Genomic DNA, 26,110 nt, shown 5'->3' with positions numbered 1-26,110 from the left:
TTCACAGCAGGATCTCCGTCCTCCAGCCTGGAGGTTCCTGGACACTCATGCCAGGTGTGTCCCAGGCAGACCGAGCTAGGGGCTTTGAACTGTGGTGACTGTGCGGGTTCCAGCCTCTCTCAAGTAGTGCATAACTGCTGCACCATGGAGGTAACCTTGCGTGTGTGTGATAACAGCTACATCATTCTTGCTTGGAGTCTCATGAAGTTGCAGTCATATAGTGGCTAAGATTTGAGTCAGCCAAAGGCTCAGCTGGGTTGGATATTCAGTTAGCTAGTAATCGTTGGCTGGTCATAACTGGGACTGCAGCCCAGGCTATAGATTGAAAATGCTTAACGGAGGCCTCTGCTTGTGCCTTGAGTTTCGCACAGATGGTGCCTGGGTTTCCAGAGGGAGCATCCTAAGAACAAGTGTTCTAAGAGATCCAGGAATACTCTTCTTGGCTTCTTTTGCACTGTAAGTCTTAAAATGTGCTGTCCACTACGTTCTCTTAGTCAAGCAAGTCACTAAGTTCAGTCCAGATTTGAGGGGAGGGTTGTACATGTCACCTCTTGATAGGATATTGTAGAAGAGTGTGTGAGGGGTCAGCAGGTGGCATGGTGGTTAAGACACTAGAATATCACATGAGTGACCATAGTTTGAGTCCTGGATCTGGTAGTGCATATGCCCTATAGCAAATTAAAAAATAATAATAGTAGTAAGTAAAATTAAACAATTCTTTTTTCTTTTCTTTTTTTTGGGAGAGGTGGGTTTTTTTTTTTTTTTTTTTTTTTTTTTTTGTTAGAGGGTGGGTGTGCTTTTTTTTTTTTTTGGCTATAGGGTGTGTGTGCTCGCCAGACAGACAGAGAGAGACAGAAAGTGAGAAATCTGAGAAATCACTCCCAGGCGGGATGGCTATGCCGCAGTTATCCTCTCAGGATCTTGGGCATGCACGTACATGCGCCCGGTGTGAGTTCAAGCCGCCGGGTCCGGGACTCGAACCGCAGTCGACTACATAGGAGTCCAGCAACATAGTCATTATGGTAACTGCTGGTCCCCAATAAATAATTCTTAAAAAAAAGAAGGGCATATGAGAAAGGAGTTGTTACTGTGATTATCTTTGGAATTCATAACTTGCTAGTGGCCTATTTTTTAAAAGAATTACTTATTTAATTTTATTTATTATTATTTTTTTAATTTGATGAGGACGAGAAGGAGAAAACAGAGAAAGTGAAAAAGCAAACCACCAGGTCTGGGACTTGAACCATGGTGGGCCACATGGGAGTCCAGCACCTCAACCACCATGTCCCCTGCTGGCCCCACCAGTGGTCTATTAATTCTGTAAGTGTTGAGTCACCTTTGTACTTGACAGCAAAACAATGAAATATACCATTAGAATTAAACAATGGATTCTTATAAGATATCTCATTTTTGATATTTGAGATGATCCTTGAGAAATGAAATGGCAAAATGGGATATGAGGATTTTTTTTTATAGGCTTTTGCCATAATTCATTGGTGCTCACCAGAGAAGAGAGAGACAGAGAGAAGGAAAATGAGAAATCATTCCTCGGGGGGGACAGAAATCCATTCTGCCCCATTCTTTGAAGATTTTGGGCATGCACGCTCATGCACACAGCATAATTTTCAAGACTCCAGTTCTGGGACTTGAACTACAGTTGGCCATGTGGGAAGCCAGCCAGGTGCCTTAACCGCCACACTGCCTGCTAGGCCCAGGATTATTTATATATATATATTTTTATCTAACATTTATTTATGACTTTTTTTAAAAGTAATAATTCTATTTAACTTTATTTGTTTTAATTTGACCAGAGAGGGACAGAGAGAGAGAGGGAGAGGGAGAGGGAGAGAGAGAGAGGGAGAGAGAGTGCGCGCAAGCCGGCAGGTCTGGGATCTGCTGTTGGGCATGTGGGAGTCCAGCACCCTTAATCACCACGCCACTGCTGGCCCCTTATTTATGACTTTTTACATAGAAAAAATCGTTCTGTATTGAGAGAGACCTAATCATTTGTACATATTTGTAAATATGAACAGCTAACACAGACATATCAATAACTAATTTATTAGTCTTGGGCCAGCAGGTGATGTGGTTAAAGATGCTGGACTCCCATGTGGCCAACCGCAGTTTGACTCCCAGACCTTTTGGCTTGCTTTTTTAGCCCCCTGCACTCTGGTCAAATTAAAACAAACAAATAAATAAATAAAGTGAAATAGAATGGTTCTTTAAAGAAAAAAACCCTAATTTGGTATTCTCAAAGATAGTCTTTTTAAAAAATAATTTTTTAAGGAATCATTTTCATAGTAATTTTATTATTATTTTTATTTTTAAATTTGCAATAGGGCACGTATGTTCACCAGAGAGAGGCAGAGAGCAAGGGAGGAAGAAAGTAAGCCTCTAGGTCCAGGACTCGAGCCATGGTCAACCATGTGGGAGTCTAGTACTGTAACCACCATGCCACCTGTTGGCCCCATGATGATATTTTTTTGTGGTGACTTTTCATGTTTTGTTCTTTTTTAATGAAGAGAGAGAGGGAGAGAGGTTTTTGCCTTAGGGCATTTGTGCTTGCTTGGGAGACAGAGACAGAGAGACATAGACACAGTAATTTCTGTTCTCCCCTGGGGGAATGATCACACACACTCCCTTCTCCATTCTTCTCCCAGGATCTTGGGTATGCATGCATGTGCACCTGGTGTGAGTTTCGAGCCACTGGATCTGGGATCCTCACCGTGGTTGGCTGTGTGTGTCTAGTAACATAATCACTACGCCATCTGCTGGCCCCTAAAGTATTTTTATGCACATGACCTGTTAAAACTTTTAGTTTATGGGGCCAGCAGGTGGCGTGGTGCTTAAGAGCGCTAGACTTCTACATAGCTGACTTGGTATAAGTCCCAAGCTGAGCTGGTAGCTTACTTTCTCACCCCTCTTCCCATCCCCCTGCCCTGCTCACTCACTCTGTCCTCTCTTGTCAAATAAAATAACTAAGTAAATAAAGCAAAATAAAATAGTTCTTAAACACACACCCCCCCCCAACTTTTAGTTTATGAAAATACATTAAAGCCAAAATGAGAGCCAACAGGTGGCATGGTGGTTAAGGCAGCTAGATCCCACATGGCTAACTCAGTGGTTCAAATCCCAGTCTGGTACCGGGCTTGGAAAACAAGCTGGGAGTATGTATGTGCATGCTCAAAATTTTTTTTTTTTTTTTTTGGAGAATGCTCAAAATTTTGAGAGGAGAATGGAGGAAAGGTGATTGCAGTGTGGCCCTGTCCCTGGAGGGTGATTTCTGACATTCCCTCTCTCTCTGTCTCACTCTGGAAAGCACACACGCCCTGTGGCAAAAAATCTAAAAGCAAACAAAAAAGGCCAAAGTAAATATGGCATTTTCTGAAATTCATGTTTTTAAGTATGATCTTGCAGTTTATGTACAATTTGGACAACCATTTGTATTTATGCAACAATTGTAATTTAGAGCTGAGATTTAATTTATAGTTGAATAATCATTAAATACATTAGTCTAAGCTAGACTTTAAACTCTGCGAAGCAGAATAACCTCTATTCACTATTTTATTCCTAAAACTTAGCACAGTATTTGTTATCTAGTTAGTAATTAATGAACATCAGTTAATGAAAGTGTATAAGGAAACTGTTACCATCAATTATCCACTACCTACTGAATATATTTTTCACAGTGTCACTAATTGGTAGAGAGAAGGTGATTCACCCTGACACATTGCTTACCTAATTGGATTAATCATTGGGATTGATAGCCTTTAGTGCTGATAATATTCTGACAGCAGTCTGGTGGAACCAGCCTTTCTGGGAACTTCCAGTAAAGATAAATGATCAAGAATGACACGTTTTTGGTTCACTGTTAAATGAAAGGAGTTACTAACAGAATTCATTCAAAAAAACCTGTTCTTTCCAGATGTGACTTAAAAGCTTACAGTTCTACAGAGTCTGTGTGTCTTGTATGGGAAATTGGAAGTGGGTATTGCAAAAGAAAGTATAGTAGCATGGCTCTGATACTTGTGTCTGAAGAATAACTAGCTTAAGAGGATTTGCACCTTAATTTCAATTTGCTTCCAACCGTGAGGTAGAAATTGATGGCTGATAGAGGTATGATAGGATGGGAATGTGAGTAGGGAGGTTTTGTTGGGAAAGAACCCTCTCTCACAGCTGTTTTCTTTGATTCTGACAGTACAGTTTGTTGAAGTGGATTGGAATATTGCTGGTGAATAATGAAATTGACTTTGATAATAACTCTTATGCTATAAGAGCTGATATATGTCAAGGCAGCTAGGTATATTCATGCAGGTCTATTTTCCATCTAGTTTACAAGTTGAGAAAAGGATATTAGGAGCCACAACTGTGTAAAACTACCCTTCCTTTTTTTTTTTTTTTTTTTTCTAACCCTCTGTGGATTACCTAACTCAGATCTATTCGTAAAGAGATAGATGATTTTGTGGGCAGACGTAGTTTGTGGGTAGGGTGACCATACATCCAGTTTGTCTTGGACAATTATAGTTTATGCCTGTTTATGTCCACTTAGCAATCCCATTCACTTGCGAAGGGTGTTTGTATAGATACTAAATTATATAGATACTGTTTGTAGTCAACCTCCATTTGTCATTGAGGGGTAATAGCCAGAGTATACTCACTTTAAATTCATTTATAACTCATCTTGTGGAAATATTGAAAAAAATATGCGTGGAGCAGAATAAGGTAGTTAGCCTTAGATTTTTGTGGGTCATTTGTATTGTGGAATAGTTCCACTTTTATACACAATTCTGAAGAGATTTTCCAGTTCATTATATTCTATCTAAAAGGATATTGCTGTGTTGCTATACATAAAGTGTTCATCAGCATTTATAACTTTTTAATTGGCTTTGCAGCTCTATCCTCTTTATGGTGCAATAGCCAACCTTGTTTTGGTGCCAGAGATATTTTCTTTGCTTTAGTTTTAAAAATTGGGTGTGATAAAACAATGTAGAAATGAATTAAAAGCAGTAGTTTGGTTTCAGAGCCTGTTTTCCTACCACCCTTTCAAAAGATCACTACAGTTTAGAGTTCTTAACCCTAAAATTAATTAATTAACTAATTAATTAATAGTTTACAAACAAAATATAATAGAAATTTCATTTAAAAATTTGGTAGTGAAGCAAGTATAGAAAATAATTTCATAAAATGTTCATTAATTGAGCTGAATCATCTTTGGATCATTATTTCTTAATTATACTAATTTTAGAAGTCAGATTATTCTTTTTATATTTGACCTTTACCAGTGCTTTGAAATTATACTTTCGCATTTTTATGTGTCAGCATGGTTTTCATAACTGCAAAAATTATAATGGAGGGCAGTCACAGATTCTGGCTCCTAAAATAAGTCCAAATGTGAAAGAGGAAAAATCTGAACAGTGTTATGGTTCATTATTGTTTTTCATTGATGCTGCTATCCAAAATTTTTAATATTGTACAAAGTTAGTAAGGTGGAAGAAAAATGAGTTTTAGAATTAAAAAAAAAGAAAAAGAATGCTCGAAACATACTAGGTATTCAGTAAATAGTACCTCTTACTTCTTTTTTCTCTTTTCTGCATGCTTTTCAAGTAGAAGGCTTTCCATCAAGCAGTAAAACATCCCTAAAAACAGGATCCTATCTTTCATCCTTACTTTTTCCTTCGATTATTGAAAGGAATATTTTGGATTTATTATAATGTTTAGTAATTCAATTTTCAGTTTTTTTATTTTTTATTTACTTACTTTTTTTTAGTTTGCCATAGACAGGGTGTCCTAGCCCAAGAGAAACAGGGGGAGAGGAGGGAAAAGTGAGAAAGCACTTCCCAGGGGCGATGGCCACTCACAATCCCATTTCCTCCATGCTCCCCTTGGGATTTTGGGTACACATGGGACTTGAACAGTTGTCAACCATGTCTAGCACCTTAACCACCATACCACCTGCTTACTCCTTCTTCAAACATTTGGAAATATTTACTAATGAAACATTCTAGTCCTGGGATTTTCTTTGTGGGTATTTTTTAGATATGAAATTTAGTTTGGTTTACTTGTTACACTTATATTCTTTTTGTGCTTTGTCATTTTCAGTATCCCTGCCTGTAGAATTTTGTCTATTTTATCAGTTTAATCAAATTATTGGCATAAAATTGCTTGTGAATTTTTTTTTAATTCTTTTTATTTTGGTGAGGATAGGATTGATATTTCTTTTTTTCTTTGATTTTATCTGAGCTTTCTTGGACAAACTCTAATTATTTGAGTTTTCTTTGTTTTAAAAGGACTTTGAAATATCACAATAGATAATTTTATTATAAATTATAAATTAGATAGCCTGTGTAAAATGGATAAATTCCTATGAAGACAACAATATACAGAAAGTGACTTAAAAAAGAATGTAACAAGTAAAAGTTTGTCAGTTCTGTTGACTTAAAAAAAAACTTTTGTTTTCATTGATTTTTCTTTATTTTATTTTTGATTGTCTAGTTCATTTATCTTTTCTCTAGATGATTTCCTTCCTTCTGCTTTCTTTTTTTCTTTTTTTTTGTAGAGGTTTTTGCCTATAGGGCACGTGCGCTTGCCAGAAAGAGAGAGACAGACAGAAAGCAAGAAATCACCCACTCCCCCCGGGGTGGGGGAGGGCCATGCCACAATCCCTTCTCCTCCATTCTCCTCTCGGGATCTTGGGCACGCACACACACGCGCCTGGCGTGAGTTTCAGCCACTGGGTCCAGGACTCGAACCACAGTCGACTACATGGGAGTCCAGTGACATAGCCATTATGCTTACTGCTGGTCCCCTTCCCTCTGCTTTCTTTGGGCATAATTTTCTATTTTTCAGTTTCTTTCTTTCTTTCTTTTTCTTTTTCTTTTTTTTTGTAGAGGTTTTTGCCTATAGGGCACGTGCGCTTGCCAGAAAGAGAGAGACAGACAGAAAGCAAGAAATCACCCACTCCCCCCGGGGTGGGGGATGGCCATGCCACAATCCCTTCTCCTCCATTCTCCTCTCGGGATATTGGGCACACATGGACACATGCCTGGCACAAGTTTAAGCCACTGGGTCTGGGACTTGAACCTCAGTCGACTACATGGGAGTGCAGCGACATAACCATTACACTAACTACTGGTCCCCCCCCCCTTTTTTTTCTACGAGAGAGAAAGAGTTTCACTATAGGGTGCATGTGCCCACCAGACAGAGACAGAAAGTGAGAAATCATCCCCAGAGGGGATGGCCATGCTTCAGTCCCTTCTCCTCCATTCTGTTCTCGGGATTTTGGGCACACAAGCTCATGCACTGGCCATGAATTTTAAAGACTGGAACTGCGGTCGATTATGTGGGAGTCCAGTGATGTAACTATTGTGCCATCTGCTGGTCCCTGTTTTCCAGTTTCTTAAAGTAGAAGCTTAGGTTATTGATTTGAGATTTTCCCCCCAATTTTTTTTATTGTTATGAAGTACGTTAAACATATAATTTACTACCTTAACCATTTTTAAGTTTACAATTCAATGATACTAAAATCCACTCCTAATTTTTTAAAGTTTCTTTTGTGAGAAAGCGAGAGAGAAATAGACACCCTCATCAGAGCCTTCACAACATGATTCACCCCATTCTCATTGAGTGGGGATCATGGACATGTGTGCATGTGTCGGGTGGGTTTGTGAACCCAGGACCTTTCCATGTGGGTGTGAGTTGTATTGCCACTGTGCCACCACCTGATCCCAATATCACAGTGTTATGCAATCATCATCACCATCCATTTCCAGAACTTTCTTCAACTTACAAAATCAAAACACTACACCATTAAATAATACCCCCCATTCGCCCCTACAACTATCATTTTACTTTTTTCTATGATTTTGATGACTCTAAGCACCTCATTTAAGTGGCATCATACAGAATTTGTCTTTTTGTGACTAACTTACTTAGCATAATGTTCTCAAGGTTTATCCATGTTGTAGCATGTGTTAGAATTTTCTGTTTCCTCCACATGTCTGAGTGGGTGGGTTCGAGTGCTGGAGCAGTGGCTTCAGAAACATGCTGGGCCTGTGTGCGCAGCAAAAATCTGAAAAAGAGAAATGGATGAAAGAGATTGCATCTGACGACCCCTAGGGGGATTCTTGCTATTTATCTCATTTTTTCCTTTGTATTTGCCCCCCCCCCTTTTTTTTTTTTAAGGTTTTGCCGTAGAACATTTGTGCTTGCAGAGGGAGAGGAGGAGAGGCAATGAGAGGGAAAATGAGAAATCACCCCTCCGTCACACTGCAATCACCTTTTCTTCATTTTCCTCTTGGGATTTTGGGCACGTGTGCACATACACTCATAGTGATTTTCAGGCACCTGCATTCGGTACTCAAACTGTGGTCAGCCATGTGGAAGTCCAGAGCCCTAATAATCACCATGCCTCCTGCTGGCCCTCTCTTTCTCTCTTCTTGCTTGCTCTCTCAGAATGTCCTTGTTAATTTTTTTTAAGGCTGAGTAGTATTTCATGTATGTATCTTTTGTTTATCCAGTCATCAATGACTTATTTTTGCCTTTTTGATCTCGTGAATAGTATTGTTATGAATGGGGAGGGGAGATACGTGCGTAGAAATAGCTTCTTCAAGACCCCAGGTTCAATTCTCTGAGGTAAATACCCAGAAGTAAAATTGCTTCATCATAAGGTAATTCTATTTTTAGCTACTTAAGGAACCATAATACTGTTGTTCACAGTGAGCATTCTGTTTTATACTCCCTGTGACAGTGCACGCATAACGGTCAGCACTTATTATTATTATTATTATTATTTTTGATAGTAGCCATCATAATGGGTGTGAAGTGATATATTATTGTCTAGAGTGTGTGAACTTAACACAGAGAGAAGGAAAGTAAAGTCAAGTACCATGATAGTGTTTTCCATTTGTGTGCATACACGTGTGTGTATTTTTCTTGTGTTTATCATTAATATTATTAAGAGGATATGTTGAAGTTTCTAATAGATTTGTGCTTTTCCTTCTTTGCTCCATCAGTATTTCCTTTATGTATTTTGAAGTCTGTTTACATATGCATTTAGAATTGTTATGCTTTCTTGGGGGAGAGGGGGGACATAACCCTTTTTATTATTATGTAATTTTCCTGTTTTTTTCCTGTTAGTATTCCTTTTTCTTTTTTTTTTTTAAGAGAGATATTTTTGCTGTAGGGTACATGGACTCCTGGAGAGACAGAGAGAGAGGGAGAGACAGAGAGAAATCACCCCCTTGGGGGATGACCATGCCACAGTTCCTTCTCCATTCTCCTCTCAGGATTTTGGGCACGCACACACACAAATACACTTACCCAGTGTGAGTTTAAGTTACCAGATCTGGGACTCGAACTGCGGTTGCCTATGTGGGAGTGCAATGACATAACCATTATGCCATCTGCTAATCCCAACTATTCCCTCTGAAGACTGTTGAAGTAGTTTATCCATATGGTTGAATTAAAATCCTAATCTCATTTTCTTAAATGATTTCTACCTATTTCTTCTGCCTTTTTTGTTTATTTACATTTATCTTTTATATATCCGTTAGATATTTTTCATTGCTTTTTTATATTTTCATACTTTTAATGGTATTCCTTGGTTAAATATTTAAAAATTTTTTCCCTCACTATACTACATTTTAGATTATGTTCTTCATGTTTTCAAGTTTACTCATCTTTTATTTTTTCATCTTTTTCTTTTCTTTTTTTTTTAAATGGTTTTTGTCGTAGGGCACAAATACTCACTGAGAGAGAGAAAAATTGAGAAATTGCCCCTTCCATGGGAGTAGCCACATCACATCTAACTTTCTTCTAGTTATATGCCATAGTTTTCTGCCTGTTAATGTCTATTAGTTTTGAATTTTATATTATTTTGAGTATTCTTGAATGCCAGGTTTTGTGGATTCCGTTAGAGAGTATCAGACTGTATTCTTTCTAAAGTTGCTATATTTTCCCATAGCTGATTTTTTAGTTATTATGGGTTGGGCTTAGGGATAGTTTGGTTCCATCGCTAGGGTCTAAACTCTTTGTTGTATCTACTTGAATGCTCTGGATATTCAACAAAGACTCTCACTTTGGTATGAGCTCTGGTAACTGTGTAATCTCTGGGAACTCTTGGGCTTACAGCTGTCATTCATTTTTGTCCTTGCTTCATGCAGTTTTTCAGCAATGTATGAGTGGATTTTTTCACAGCAGACCTAAGCAGGCACTTCTGCAGTTGTCTACAGCTCTTCTTCCTGTAGCGTTTTCTGCTGTGTTCTGCAATTTCTAGCTCCCTTTGCCTCCCTGAATTCTTACTTCTTTCTGCTCAATTTAGTGAAATTCCTGCTCCTCTTGGAATCACCTTTTTGCACTGTGATCCAGAAACTGCTTTTAGAAAGTCTACACTGATACTTTGAAAGTACCTTTCGGTAGAAAGTTGAGGCAAACTTCTCTGACTTATCGAATCTGTTTTTCTTTTTGGGGATCACCTTGCAGTACTTGTGGCCAAGCAGTTATCTCGTCATATATTTAAAATAGACATTCTTCCAGTTTTCTAATTATTTACAGCACTATAGTGTAGGTCTAGTTTCAGTTAGTCTTTCATGACTGAAGGGGAGGTCTTGACCAACTATTTTATTTAAAATTTTTTTACTCAGAATTAACATGAAATGCCTAATCTGTGATTGCTAAGTAGAAGAGCCTATTAATTTGGTTTGAAAAACATAAAGGAACTAGTAAGTGTACAGTTTTCCAAATGTGTCATTAATAGAAATTAATTCTCTACCATAATCTCCCTTTTGTATGTTGCCTATGACAGAAAAAAGCTAAATGTTCTATATTAATTGATTTTTCACTTTTCAGACCTAAAGATTGTCTTCGGTCTGTTATGAGGAGAGTGAACCATAAAGATCCTCATGTTGCTATGCAAGCGTTGACTGTAAGTGTTTTCATTTTAAGCTGTACCACAAAATTATCTGCCAAAATTAAGCCCTTTTAACTTCTAATTTTATGCTTTTAGCTTCTAGGAGCATGTGTATCAAACTGTGGCAAAATTTTTCATTTAGAAGTATGTTCAAGAGATTTTGCTAGTGAAGTAAGCAACGTATTAAATAAGGTAAGGAACATTAATTAAGATATTCTCCTTTATCTATATATTTATGTTTACATTTTAAATTGCAAAAGACCATTCTGTGCTTTGTATATAAACTCTTTGCAGGCTGTGTTGATCCAGTATATTATATAAATAAATATCATGTTTTGTTGGAGAGACTACAAAGCCACATAACTTTGAGAGTTTGTTCTCTCAATCCATATATATAAAATATGTTTTATATATGTTTTATATATTATTGATATTTAAGCCATCATTTCTTTCATTTACTAACAAAACATGTGCATTTCTGTAATTATAATAATAGTTTATTTTAGCTATAGTTTTTTAAACACAGAGACATTTTTCTGTATAGCCCTTCACAAATACTGCCGAAAGTGTAGGACCCTCTGGTTTTCATCTAGATATGAGATATGCCCACACTTGGCTATCACAAGATGTTTTTCCTTCCTTTGTCAAAGGGTATGTGCACTCACCAGAGATAGAGAAAGAGAGAGAGAGCGCACTCCCGGTGTAGTATGGACTTACTGCAATTCTTTATCCTGCATTTCTCCATCCCATCAGAATTTTGGTCATGCACATGTACCCAGACATGCACATATGCATCAAGCTTCAGGGCCTACTTTTCTGTCTTCCTGATATATCAAACTCACTTGGTTTCAAAATAGTCTGATTAAAAAAGACTATATGAAACAGTTTTTTAAAAATGTTTTTCTGATCTCCAAAATAAATGATTATATATTTAATTTATTTTAATTTTTAAGTGAATTGTTTTAATTTATCAGTGAAGATATTATCTATTTTTTCATAATATAAAATATGAGTTTCTAGTAATTGACTATATATCTCTGTATAGTGTGTGTGAGTGTGTGTGTATACACATTTGTTTTGTTTTGTTTTTAAAATGTCATCAAATACATAATGCTCTCAAAAGAGAGAGGGAGAGGGAGAGGCAGAGAGAAAGTACCCCCCCCCAATCCCAGTTGGGTCATAGTCATGCTGCAGTTCTGTCTTTCCATTTTTTTTTGTCTTGTTGGGATTTTATGTGTGCACACACTTGTGCCCAGTGTGTTTTTCAGGCTGCCAGGGTCAGGATTTGAACCATTGTCAGCCTTGTGGGATCTGGCTCTGGTAAACACTGAGCTATTGAGCCAGACCCCAACTATATTTTTAAATATTCATATATTTAATTTGTGATTCAAAAATACATTTGTAACATTTCACAGTTTTTATATTTGTAGTATATTAAACATTAACCAATACATTGGTAGTTATTAAAATTGATTTCTGTTTCTTAGGGTCATCCTAAAGTATGTGAAAAACTAAAGGCTCTTATGGTTGAATGGACAGATGAATTTAAAAATGATCCACAGCTTAGTTTGATATCAGCTATGATTAAGAATTTGAAAGAACAAGGAGTTACGTTCCCAGCTATTGGCTCTCAGGTATTTTATAAAGTTGTATGTATGCTAATTTGTTTCTCTAAAATAATTAGGTTTATTCAGATTTTTTTCCTTCACTCGCAGGTAGGTGCTCAGAGGAATTTTGTTAATAATGACAATCTTCCGTTCAAAGGTGTTGGAAAGATACTGTAGTGTAATACTAATGTATTCCAATCTCCAATTTCCTCCCATCTTTCCTTCATTATAAATGATTGGTTTAGCAATTTGCAATTCAAATTTTTAAATATAGTTTTAATACTAAGAACAAAATTGCTTTATTATTTCAGGTAGTACTGACAATCATATTAATTTTTCTTAGTTATATAATTTTATCTATACAGGATGACAGCTCAAAAAATCTGGCTATTCTGAAAATTTAGGGATGAGTTAAGAGATTCTTTTGATTAGGAAATCTATGAATACCTGTATTAGGAATGGGAAGGAGATACAAGATGTAAATGGGAAGAGAAGCACCTGAAGCTCTTAGTTCCTCTCTAAGAACTGACCATTATATAAGTCCTTTTTTTTTTTTTTCTCAACAGAAATATTTATGCTTCACTAAAAGGCTTGATTTTTGACTTATTAAAAAAAAAGATTATGTAATAGGGCCAATATTTACCTTATATCATGTAGGAAAGAAATAAGGATTTTTTTTTTAAATTCCTTTTCTATTCTGGATAACTATCTTTTGGGATTCCCCAATTAATCAAGAGGGCTTAAAATGTTTGGTAATTTACTATATTCCTCTATTTGTATGGATTGGGGCAGATGATAAGTATGAAACATGAATAGAAAACACTCAGTTATAGAGGGCTTATGGTCAGATTTTTGACCATTTTGAGAAGTTATGTAGACTGCCTACAGTATCCTGACCTGTCTAGACTTCCTTTCCAAGGCATTTATGGTTTAAGTGATGCTCTTGAGAGGCACAGATCCAGAAATATATTTGTGCGAGTGAGAAGCAGATGATGTTTTTGTGTCTTGAAAAATTAGTTTTGCAATGATAAATTCTGTCTTTGTAAAGTATTCATTCATAATTGATAACTGGCATTTACTGCTTTAAATAATTTCTGGGATCTGTATAATTGGGGTATAATTTATGCAGAATAACTCAAGATATTATAAATTCCTTGGAAATGGAAGCAGTGTTTATTTACCAAAGAAGAAACTCGCTGAAGAGAACAGAAGAGCATAGATACTTAGTGGAATTGCATTTTCTATACCTTTTCTAGAACTTAATACTAATTGATCAGCATCACCAGCATCATCTGGAAGCATTAGAAGTGCAACATCTGAGGTACCGCTCCAGACCTGTGGATTTATTATCTTCGTGTTAGCAAGGTCTGCAGATGATGCTGTACCACATCGAAGTTTGAAAAGTTCTGCTGTAGAGTATGACTTTCAGTGCATTGAATCTATTCCATATAGGGATGTGCTCTTATGTGAGAAGGAAGAATTGCTAATGATGTTTTGGATATGTAGCCTTCTGTGTTTACTCAAGAATCTTGGATAGCTGTGGAAATGACTTTAGGGATCGTCTAATCTAATCTCTTCAGTTTACAGATAAGGAAACTGAGACCCAGAATGTTTAAATGACTTACCCAGGGCAGTAGTTGACAGAGCTCTCAGTCCATTGGTCTTCCCACTCCTCAGTCCTGCCTTCTGTTTGATTTAGAGCTTAGTGGGTATATGTCTGTCCAGACTAGGCTGCAAGACAAGTGGAGTAAACACTGGCAAGAGCATTTATTTCTTTTTTTTGAGAGGTTTTTGCCATAGGGCGCGTGTGCTCGCCAGACAGACAGAGAGAGACAGAGAGATAGAAAGTGAGAAATCACCCCTCTGGGAGGATGGCCATGCCGCAATCCCTTCTCCTCTGTTCTCCTCTTGGGATCTTGGGCATGCACCACATGCGCCTGGCGTGAGTTTTTAAGCCTTTGGGTCTGGGACATGAACCGTGGTCGACTACATGGGAGTCCAATGACATAGCCATTACGTTAACTGCTGGTCCCAAGAGCATTTATTTCTTGATTGGTAGAGAAGTTAGGTTATTCTTTTTTTCAAAAGATTGAAGACATAGAATAGTAATAGTAAAGTTAAGACTTTTCTTCTCTTGATCTAGATTCTATAAAATGTACACAAGCTAATTTTGTTACTGTTGCTCTTTTCCGGCTACAAGAAATATATAAAATGCACATCAGTTATGATAAGTTAAATGATTTTTGTGTAAGTGGTTTCTGAAAAGCTCATCATTGGAAACCCTATGTGTAAAGAGCCTCAGTTTGGGGCCAGCAGGTGGCATGGTGTTTTAAGGGTTGGACTCCCACATGGCTGACTGCTCTTCAAGTTCCAGATCTGGCGTCTTGCTTTCTCACTTTCTCTCTCTCTCCCCCCACCTCTCTTTGTCCCTCTCTGGCCAAATTAAAATAAATAAATATATAAATAAAGTTAAATGAAATAATTCTTTTAAAAAAGAGCCAGCAGTTAGCGTAATGGCTCTTTTGCTGTCTCTCTGTCTGTCTCTCTCTCTGTCTGGCGAGTGCACGTGCCCTATAGCATAAAACTCTTTAAAAAAAAAAAAAGAGTCTCAGCTTAATGAAGAACAAACCATCTAGGTTCAACTGTAGAATTTGTTGTAGATGTTAAAACCATTTAATTTATTTAGTCATTGCTACATTTTTTTTGGATAGGTTTTTGCTATAGGGCACGTGCATTCTCCAGAAAGACAAAGAGAGACTGAGACAGAAAGTGAGAATCCACCCCCACCCTCCCCACCGGGGATGTGACCATGCCGCAATCCCTTCTCCTCCATTCTCCTCTTGGGATCTTGGACACTCATACACATGTGCCCGGTGTGAGTTGAAGCCACCGGTTCCAGGTCTTGAACCACGGTCGACTGCATGGGACTCCAGTGACATAGTCATGCCAACTGCTGGTCTCAGTCATTGCTACATTTTAGTTTTTGTCAGGAAATACTTAACAAAAGCCGCTGAAAATATGTAGATTTTTCTAAGTTTATGTTTTCATATGAGCACAGAAGAAAATAATGTAAAAGTAGTAAGAAAAGTTGTATTTCAGTCACCTTTGCAGTTCTTGAGTCACAGATGCAGTATTGTCAGCACTAACTTTTTTTTTTTGGAGAGGTTTTTCGCGACGGGGTACGTGCGCGCGCCAGACAGACAGAGAGAGACAGAGAGATAGAAAGCGAGAAATCACCCCCCAGGGAGAATGGCCACGCCGCAATCCCTTCTCCTCCATTCTCCTCTCGGGATCTCGGGCACATACACACATGCGCCCAGCGTGAGTTTAAGCCGCCGGGTCCAGGACTCGAACCACGGTCGACTACATGGGAGTCCAGCGACATAGCCATTACGCTAACTGCTGGTCCCTTCAGCACTAACTTTTGACGCAGGGATAGAACTGCTACTCTTTTTGACCGTAAGGAGCTCTCCTTGGTACGCCTAAACCTGGAAAAGTATGCACGTCAGAAATGTAGGGCTTAGTATAGTTTGTTTCTTCTTCTTTTTTTTTTTTTAAGAATTATTTTAATTATTTTAACTTTATTTACTTATTTATTTAAATTTGACCAGAAAGAGACAGAATGAGAGAGAGTGAGAAAGCAAGCTGCCGTCCAGGACTCGAACTGTGGTCAGCCATGTGGGAGTCCAGCACACTTAACCACCATGCCACCTGCCAGCCCCTCTTCACTTCCTTCTTGACTGATAGAGGTTTTTGTAACAGACCTCAAAAGATCTATAAATCTATATTATAAAATTTACCAAATTATGAAAAGAAATTTGTGTAAGTGGAAAAGTTGTCTCTGACTATACCTTCAATTTTCAGAAGTTCATGGTAATTAAAACATCTGAAGATTACAGCTAGAGATGGATTAGAATTAAGAGCCCATCAATGGTTATGTTGCTGGACTCCCACGTAGTCCACCAAAGTTCGAGTTCTGGACCCTGTGGCTTAAAACTCATGCCAGGCGTGTGTGTGTGCATGCCCAAGATCCTGAAAGGAGAATGGAAGAGAAGGGATTGCTGTGTGGCCATCCCCCCCAGGCAGGGTGATTTCTCGTTTTCTGTCTCTCTGGCAAATGCACGCACCTTATAGTAAAGATCTCTCTTTTTTTAAAAAAAAAGAATTAAGAGTGCTTAAAGTTATAGTCAGTGAACTTCAGAAAGCTAAATGATCTGCTTTCCTAGAAAAACATGTCTCTGTACATTTGTTTGACAATATGAAATACAGTAGCAGTTTACAGAAATATATTTTACTATAATGTTGGATATTTTACCTTTCATATACTTAATGAACGTTCAGCGATGCTTATGTTTAGGCACATCCCTTTTTTAGTATATGTGCTGCCGAAGTGAGCACTAGGCACATCCCTTCAAGGCGCATACGGTCCATTTGTGGAGACGGACTTGTACAGATAGTTATAACAGAAACCGAGATTTATTGCCTGTGACTTTGTGCCAGCCATTGTATCTAGTGTTCTATGAGTGATAATTTGAGTGTTTTTTAGAATTGCATTTTTTAATTAGTTGCTGTTGGGTGTGCATTGTGGATTGATAACTTTTCATAGGAAGGGGCAAACCTGTGATTTGAATCCATGTCTGTCTGACTCTTCGATTTTTTTTTTTAAATTATTACCATAGGGTGCTTAGTCTCGCCAGAGAGAGAGACAGAGAAGGAAAGAGAGAAATCATCCCCACAAGGGGGATAGCCAAGCCACAACCCTTCTTCATTTTCCTCTTAGGATTTTGGTCACGACTGCACATCTGTCCAGTGTGATTTTTCAGGTCTCCAGGTCCCAGACTCCAGGTGCAGTTGGCCATGTGGAAATCCTGTGCCTTAACTGCCATGCCACCTGCTCACCCCTGAGTCCTCAATTTGTGTTCCTTACTGTATTATAGCACGTTGTTCAAACGTATTATCAGAGAAGCACGAAGGAGAGAATGCTTAGTTATGGGATTTAGGAAAGTTTCACTGGGAAAGTGATCATTTTAGCTGTTTTCCAACTGCTGAATTAAAACTTATTAGGGAAAAAAGTGAATGGCTTAGAAGGAGCTGGAGTGGGGAGAACATGGTAGATAGAAGCAAGTACACATTAGAGATGTAGAAATATCACTATATTGACTGCTAGCAGTTACTGGTAATTGGGAAAATGGGTGAAAATAAGGCATGTAAGATAGACTGGATTCTGATTTGCCTTGAATGCCATGTAAAAACTAAGAGACTATGGTGGCCTCAAGGCTTAAAAACTAGTAGTTCCTGGGACCAGCAAATGGTGAAATTGTTACATTGCTGGACTCTCACATGGCCAACTGCAGTTCGAGTCCCAGTCCCGATGGCTTTAAACGCACACTGGGTGTGTCTGTGCCCAAAATCCCAAGAGGAGAATGGAGGAGAAGGAATTGCAGCATGGCCATTCCCCCTGGGAGGGTGATTTCTCACTTTCTGTCTCTATTGCTCTCAGTCTCTTGGTGAATACACACACCCTATAACAAAAATCTCTCATAAAAAAAAAAATCAAATAGTTCCTGAAGTATAAATCAATCTGTTTATTTGTTTACTTGAAAACCACCTTATTTATAAAATAAGTTTAATGTAGGCAGTAATAAACATCAGAATTACTAACCTAATATTAGTTTACAAAATGGGATTTATTTTACAAAATAGGATTTTATAAGCATTTATAATGTAATATGTAAATCTGATTTTTTTTTAAAAGAGAGCTTCTTGCTACAGGGCCAGTGCACTCATCTGAGAGACAGAGACAGAGAGGCAGGAAGCAAGCAATCATCCCCAGGGGATGGGCACACTGCAGTCCCTTCTCCATTCTCTCTCAGGAATTTGGGCACACATGCATTGTGCGTAAATTTCAAGCCTCCTGGTCCAGGACTTGAACCACAGTCGGCCATGTGGGAGTCCAGCAACATAACCATTATGCTACCCGTTGTTCCCTGTAAATCTGAATTTCTAAAGAAAACTCCTTACTTTAGCTCTATAAGGAAACGGTAAAATACTACTATAGAATAGAATTTTTTTAAACATTTATTTGTTTTGAAAATTATTATCTTTTTCCTTTTTCCAACCTCTTTTCTGGCTTTAGAGTTTTTCTGAAAATTAAAAATTTCTTCTAGACTTTCTTCTCCAATTTGTGTACTGTTTTCAGTTTAACCTATTTACACAAAATCTGGGGAAGTGTGTTTAGGCTGCTACTCCTGAGTGTTTGTTTGCTTTCAGTCTTTTTTCCCCAATTCTGGCCCTTTCCTTTTCCTTTCAAGGTGGAAACAGCTCCAGTTTGGATTTCTTTCTTCTTCAGAAGACTGTGGTAGAGTGACAAAGAGGATTTTGCAAGTACTTAGAGTAGGTTAGGGTAGGAGAATTTGAGAACAACCCTTACCTATTGCGTTCTTTTTTTGTTTCAGGCTGCAGAACAAGCAAAAGCAAGCCCAGCTCTAGTAGCCAAGGATCCTGGGACTGTGGCTAACAAAAAAGAAGAAGAAGATTTAGCAAAAGGTGTGTTTTTAAGTCCTTGATGTTGGGAAGAAGACAGATCTCTGAATCTTTCTCCCTGATAGTAAATAAAATAAAAGGAATAGGACTTCAGAGCTAAAGCCAACACGTACTTTGTTCTTCTCCTCAATGTCATTTCTTTCCTTTCGTCGTTAGAGGCAGCAGCAATCACATGTGTTGTATTTTTTTTTTTTCTTCTTATACCAAGGGGAACAGGCACGTATGGGAGAGAGAGAGAGAAATTAAGTACTCTCCAGTGGGACCTCTTCAAGCTGCATGCAGTCTTTTTTTCGTGCATTTCTTTTTCCTGTCAGGATCCTAGGCATTTGCATACATGCTCAGCGGTTTTTTCAAGCCTCAAGTCTGGGATTTGAACCATTGTTGGTCTTGTAGGACCTGGCTTCCTTTGCACAGTGCTTAATTACTGCACCAGGGAGCCAACCCTCTCTCTAAGTTTTTATAGTGCTTTTACTCTACTGTAAAACTCTATAAACACCATCAAGTACATTTTTGTGTCCAACAAATTACTTTCATAAGTAGTAAACTCAGCACCATCTGCAACTTGCTTTTATGTACAGTGTTAACGTTATAGATTCATGATGAGACCCATAAATCAAGTTCATTGGTTGTTCCTGCCATGTAATATTCCAGTGAACTAAACCAATAAACAAATAGACTTTTTTTTTAATCCCCCTAGTAATGGGAATTTGGGTTATTTCTGATCTCTTTCGCTATAACAAATAATGCTGCAGTGAGTGCATCTTTGTCCATGTTCTTTTGTGCACACACACGAGTTTATTGTGTGTAACTATAAAGTGGTATTGTTGGGTCATGGTGTAGCACGTAATGAACTTTGCTAAATGGTTGTGTGAGTTCATTAGCAACATATTAAAACTGACTTTTAAAATTCTTTTTACAACACTTGGTATTGCTAGAGTTTAATTTTTATGAATCCGATAGGCTCAAAGTGATGCCGATTATTTTACTTTTTATTTCCTTGATTTCTAGTGAGGTTGAGTTTTTTCTTGTGTTTTTGGCTATTGTGACTTCTTCAGTGAATTGGTGAATTGTCTTTATTTTTCTATTGTGATTTTTAAAAAGTGATGATAGAGAAGTCTTTATTTTAGGTATATATCGGTCATATCTTTTGTAGACATCCTGTTTTGGTTTATTCTTTTGTTTTGATTATGGTATGTTTTATCAAATAGAAACTTTATTTATTTATTTATTTTTAGGGGGAGAGGTTTTTGCTATCGGGCGTGTGTGCTTGCCAGAAAGACAGAGAGAGAAAGAGAGACAAAGCGAGAAATCACCCTCCAGGGGAGCTGGGCGCACGCGCTCGCACATACACACACGCATGCGTGCCCTGCATGAATTTAAGCCACTGGGTCTGGGACTTGAACTGCGGTTGACTACATGGGAGTCCAGCAACATAGCTATTACACCAACTGCTGGTCCCTTAAATAGAAATTTTAAAGTTTGAAGTCGCAATTTTTTTTTTTTTGCATTTTTCTATTGAGATTTTTTTTTTTTTTTACATTTTTGTATCTTGTTTAAGACATTTTTACTTATCATAAGGTCCTTAAAGAGATTTTTCTGTATTATTTTCTAAAAGTTTCTAAGTTTATTTTCATGTTAGCTCTTTTATTGATCTAGAACTAGGGTAGACATGCAGATGGGGTCATGCATTGAGTGAAAGAATAGCAGTCTAGACTTTAAGGTTACATTGCAGAGTCCAGGTGACACTTGGTGTGAGGGTCTGCAGGGAGTAGTGGTGGAGGTAGAGGAAACACGCATGTGAGAACTACTTTGGCGACTTCGTTAGGGGAGTTTTTAGACCGATTATATGAGAATCACTTTTGAAGCAATAAAATACAGCTTCTGAGGTATTATCCGAGGCTCTGATTTAGGAAGTCTGCAATGAGACTTGGCACTCTTGACTTCCCAGGTGATTTCGTCATTTTAGGGACTTATGCTGTAGGAATACATTAAAAAGATGAAAGGACATTTAAAACATCTGCAACCAACTGTTAAAAAATGGATCTAAGGGTTTATATCTTTGTATTACACAGAATAATTAATATTGTATCCATTCAGTAAAATAGGAGTCATCATACTGTTTGATTTTTTTGTTAGCTTATTTTTAAATTTCACTTGTGAATAAATACAGTTAACCAAACTACTTTCGATTAGTACATTAAATATATCCTAATTTCCAACTATTCTACTGATTATATCTTTTAGTATTTCTTTGGGTTGTTGGGTATGTTCACATTTTGGGTCTTTTTCACACTGCTTTCTAGCCATTGAGCTGTCGCTGAAGGAACAAAGGCAACAGTCAACCACGCTTTCCACTTTGTATCCAAGCACGTCCAATCTCTTAACTAACCACCAACATGAAGGCCGGAAAGTTCGTGCTATATATGACTTTGAAGCTGCTGAAGATAATGAGCTTACTTTTAAAGCAGGAGAAATTATTACAGTTCTCGATGACAGGTATTTATTAATATTAAACTGAATATTCATTCATATGAAAATATGTAACATAGTCTGTGTTTCACTTTCCTATTGAAAGCAGTTACCAAATGTAATGGAAAATATTGACTCAGATATAATATTTTCTTTGTGTGGTGGTTAGTTGAGTAGCTTGTATTATACTGTGTAGACTCTTATTTTGTAGTTTAATTTTTTTCCCATTTATTTTTAAAATTGTTTAGACTCTTTTGGTTTCACCTAATATGGATTCTTAAATCATTTAAAAATCATTTTAAAAGTTAAGATTTCAGAAGATACACTGAATTTGCATATGTATTTATGGGAATCTGTAAGGAATACATAATCTATTGAACTCGTTTGCACTGAACAGTATATCCATGTGGAACAAATTCATTTTACATGGAATTACACATTTTTATTTTCATTTCCATTTTCTATTTCCATTCTGGGTAAGTGATACAGTGTCTCAGATTTCTTTTTCTGTAGCTCTACAGTGTTTTGCCTGAAAATGAATTGTTACTGGGAACCAGCAGTTAGCGTAATGGCTATGTCGCTGGACTCCCATGTAGTCGACCGCGGTTGACCATCCCCCCTGGGGGGTGATTTCTCGCTTTCTGTCTCTATGTCTCTGTCTGTCTGGCGAGCGCACGCGCCCTATAGTGAAAAAAAAAAAAAGAATTGTTACTAATAATGAAATACTAAAATTTGGGAGTGTTTTTAAAAATAAACTTAATTGATTTAGGGCTATTTTTATAGTATCACTCTCATGTATTGTCTTAGTCCTTTGGACTTCTATAACAAGCTACTGTAGACTGGGAAATTTATAAATAACAGACATTTATTTATTTCTCACAGCTCTAAAAGCTAAGTCCAAATTGATTTAAGTTTATTCCTGTGTATCACTCTTATTGTCTTAGTTCATTTTTGGATGCTGTAACAAACTACCGTAGTAGCTCATAAACAAACAAAAATTTATTTTTCACAGCACTGGAGTCTAGGAATTCCTGTGTATCACTCTTATTGTCTTAGTTCATTTTTGGATGCTGTAACAAACTACCGTAGTAGCTCATAAACAAACAACAAAAATTTATTTTTTACAGCACTGAAGTCTAGGACTCAAGGTACCAGTCGATCTGGTGTCTAGAGAGGGCCCACTTTCTGGTTCATAGATGGCCACCATCTTGTTATGTCCTCACATGGCAGAATTAGCAAATGACCTCTCTGAGGTCTCTTTTTAAAAGAATGTCACTAATCTCATTCATGTGCACTCTGCCCTCATAACCTATCTGTTTCTAAAGGTCCTGCCTTATAATACTATCACCTTGAGGGTTGGGAAGGATTCCAACATAAGAATTTTGAGAGGACACATACTCAGCCCATAGCTCTTACTTTTTTTTTTTTAAGAGTAAGTTTTGCTATAGGGCACGTGTGCTCACCAGACAGACAGAGAGAGAAAAGAAAGACAGAAAACGAGAAATTATCTCCCGGGGGATGACCGCACCGCAATCCATTCTCCTCCATTCTCCTTGGGACCATAGGAATGCCCGGCGTGAGTTTGAAGCTGCCAAGTCTGGGACTCAAACCCAGTTGATTATGTGGGAGTCCAACAATATAATTATTACGCCACCCGCTATTCTCAGCTCTTATATTTTAATATGTTTTCTTGAGTACAAGAAAACGTAGTAAAGCTTGAACTGTAAATTACACAAAACTTTGGTATTTATCCTTTCAGAAATTATTTTTTGAGTGCTTGCTAGCTCTTTATTACTAGAGATTGAGGTTACAGTGGTGAACATGGATGTACAACAGGTAGTGTGTTCCTTATGAATATTTTACGCTGTGAATGTTTTCATCTTTCAGATGTGTTCTGTTAGGAGGAAAATAAATTGCTAATGTGTGCTAGAAAGAACAGTGGTTTAGAAATGGAAATTTAGATTAAGGACATGTCTTTACACGCTATTACAAAGGGTTCTTATAATGAAGCCCATGAACTACCTCAAGTTGATGATTTTTAAGTATAGAGGCTTTGTTTTTTGGGAGAGAGTTTGTTTGTTTTTTGTTTTTTGTTTTTTTTATTTATTTATTTTTTTTAAGATTTCGAAGCATTTACTAGTCTTTTTTTTTTTGGAGAGGTTTTTGCTATAGGGCGCATGCGCTTACCAGACAGACAGAGAGCGATAGAGAGAGACAGAAAGCGAGAAATCACCCCCCAGGGGGGATGGCCACGCCACATTCCCTTCTCCTCCGTTCTCCTCCTGGGGTCTTGGACATGCACGCACACGCGCCCGGAGTGAGTTTTAAGCCACCGGGTCCAGGATGCGAACCATGGTCGACTACGTGGGAGTCCAGCGATATAGCCATTACACTAGCTCGTCCAGCATTTACTAGTCTTCAAAAAGATAAAGAGCTGTTTGTCTAAAAGCTTCATCTCTGACACCTCATTTTTTATTTGTGATAAAGATACACTTGGGTTGGTACTGTAGCCTAGCAGTTAAGTGAACTGGATTCCATATGACAAACTACAGTTTGACTCCTAGCTCCGGCATCTTGAAAAACATGCCAGACATGTTTGTGTGCTTGCCCCAAAACCCGACAAGATGGAGAAATGGAGGGGCAGGGATTGTGGTGTGACCACACCCCACTGGGGATATCCTTTCTTCCCCTCTCTTTCTGTGTTTCTGTGGTGAGTACACGTACTATCTCGCAATTAAAAAAATAATAATAATACAATATTTGACTCTTGAATTGTTATGAGATTCAAATCTGGTAATAATGTTAAATTATAAAAAATAGAGATCTATAGAAATACACATTTTTTGTTAATAGTAAAGCATTGTTTTTTCTTTATCATAGTGATCCCAACTGGTGGAAAGGTGAAACCCACCAAGGTATAGGATTGTTTCCCTCTAATTTTGTGACTGCAGATCTTACTGCCGAACCAGAAATGAGTGAGTATTTTTCAGTCTGTCAGGGGATGATAAACTGTAATCCTCTTCTGAATCAGTGACTTGCAAATGTATCACCTCCAGGTGTTTCTTAAACCTGCAGCTCCCAAGGCAGTATGCTATTTGCAGAAATAATCTAAGAATTGAAATCCACTGACTGGCAAGATTAAGTTTAGACAGACCATAGCCTTTTTTTTTTTTTTAATCATTTAAACAAGAAGACTTTACAAAGTTTGTGGAAAGATGGAATTACAGTGCAAGTTTATTTTGGTGCCAAAATAATTTTTGAAATCTATGCGTTTTTTTTCATAATTCACATTTTCCACAAACTTTTTGACGTCTCCTTATATCTACATAGATGCCATTATAAAAATGAGATCTATTAAGAAGTGTTTTTGAATTTATATATTGTATATTTTTCTCAGCAGCTGGTAAAATGTCTGACAAAAGCATTATAACCTATAGTGGATTCATCCTATTTAAAGGTTGAGACCTTTTTTTTCCCTCTTATTTATTTATTTATTTTTATGGTTTTTGCCAAAGAGCACATATACACACTAGAGAGAGACAGGAAACAGAGGGAAAGTGAGAAATCATCCTCCAAGGGAGATGGCCACACTGCATTCCCTTCTCCATTCTCTTCTTTGGACTCTGGACATGTGCACACACCTACCTGGCATGATTTTTCAAGTTACTAGGTCCACGACTTTTTTTGTTTTTTTCTTTCTTTTTTGCCATAGGGCATGTGCTCTCGCCAGAAAGTCAGAGACAAAAGGCGAGAAATCACTCCCCAGGGGAGATGGCCATGCCACAGTCCCTTCTCCATTCTCCTCTTGGGATCTTGGGCATGCATGCACACATGCCTGGCGTGAGTTTAAGCCACCAGATCTGGGACTCAAACCGCGGTCGACTACATGGGAGTCCAGTGACATAGCCATTATGCTAACTGTTGGTCCCACTAGGTCCAGGATTTGAACTGCACTTGGCCACGTGGGAGTCCAGAGCACTAACCACAATATCACTTGTTGGCCCCAAGATCATTTTTTAGTGTCTAGTTCTAAACCTAGAATTGGTGGCCTCTGAGTAACTTAATGACCTTACTAATCCCCTACTTTAGATTTATAGAAAGAGCTGTAATAATTGATATTTAATAATATGAATACCGTTTTTTTTAAAGAGTTTTTTTTGTTTTTTGGGTTTTTTTTCTTTTTTTTTTTTGCTATAGGGCGCGTGCGCTCGCCAGACAGAAAAACGAGAGACAGAAAGTGAGAAATCACCCCTCAGGGGGGATGGCCACGCTGCAATCCCTTCTCCTCCATTCTCCTCTCAGGACCTTGGGGACGCACATACATGCACCCAGTGTGCGTTTTAAGTCACCGGGTCCGGGACTCGAACCACGATTGACTACGTGGGAGTCCAGTGACATAGCCATTACGCTAACTGCTGGTCCCAATACCTTTTTTTTTTAAAATTTGATTTCCAAACCTTTGCTGAGTAGGAGAAATAGATTAGGAAGTTGGGTCATGGAGAATAGTGATATTCATGGCAGGCACACAGTAGATGCAGAAAATAGAACTGCCGATAGTCTGTCAAAGTACCGGGGGATAGCTCAG

The 26,110-nt window shown here is 37.8% G+C and overlaps 1 protein-coding gene across 1 annotated transcript in view; it reads left to right on the top strand.

The window, feature by feature from the left end:
• STAM (signal transducing adaptor molecule) overlaps window positions 1-26,110 on the top strand; it is an 81,354-nt gene that overhangs the window by 37,334 nt on the left and 17,910 nt on the right. The window contains exons 3-8 of the mRNA XM_006159741.3: window positions 10,846-10,921; window positions 11,003-11,098; window positions 12,394-12,540; window positions 18,969-19,059; window positions 21,360-21,552; window positions 24,406-24,500. Of these exons, the coding sequence (XP_006159803.1) occupies window positions 10,846-10,921; window positions 11,003-11,098; window positions 12,394-12,540; window positions 18,969-19,059; window positions 21,360-21,552; window positions 24,406-24,500 (698 nt within the window). The remainder of the gene's footprint in view (window positions 1-10,845; window positions 10,922-11,002; window positions 11,099-12,393; window positions 12,541-18,968; window positions 19,060-21,359; window positions 21,553-24,405; window positions 24,501-26,110) is intronic.

This window comes from Tupaia chinensis, unplaced genomic scaffold (genome assembly GCF_000334495.1).
Source record: "Tupaia chinensis unplaced genomic scaffold, TupChi_1.0 Scaffold000647_1, whole genome shotgun sequence".
Classification (NCBI taxonomy): Eukaryota; Metazoa; Chordata; class Mammalia; order Scandentia; family Tupaiidae; genus Tupaia; species Tupaia belangeri.
Note: the sequence above shows the minus strand (reverse complement) of the source record. Positions and strands in the feature narration are given on the sequence as shown.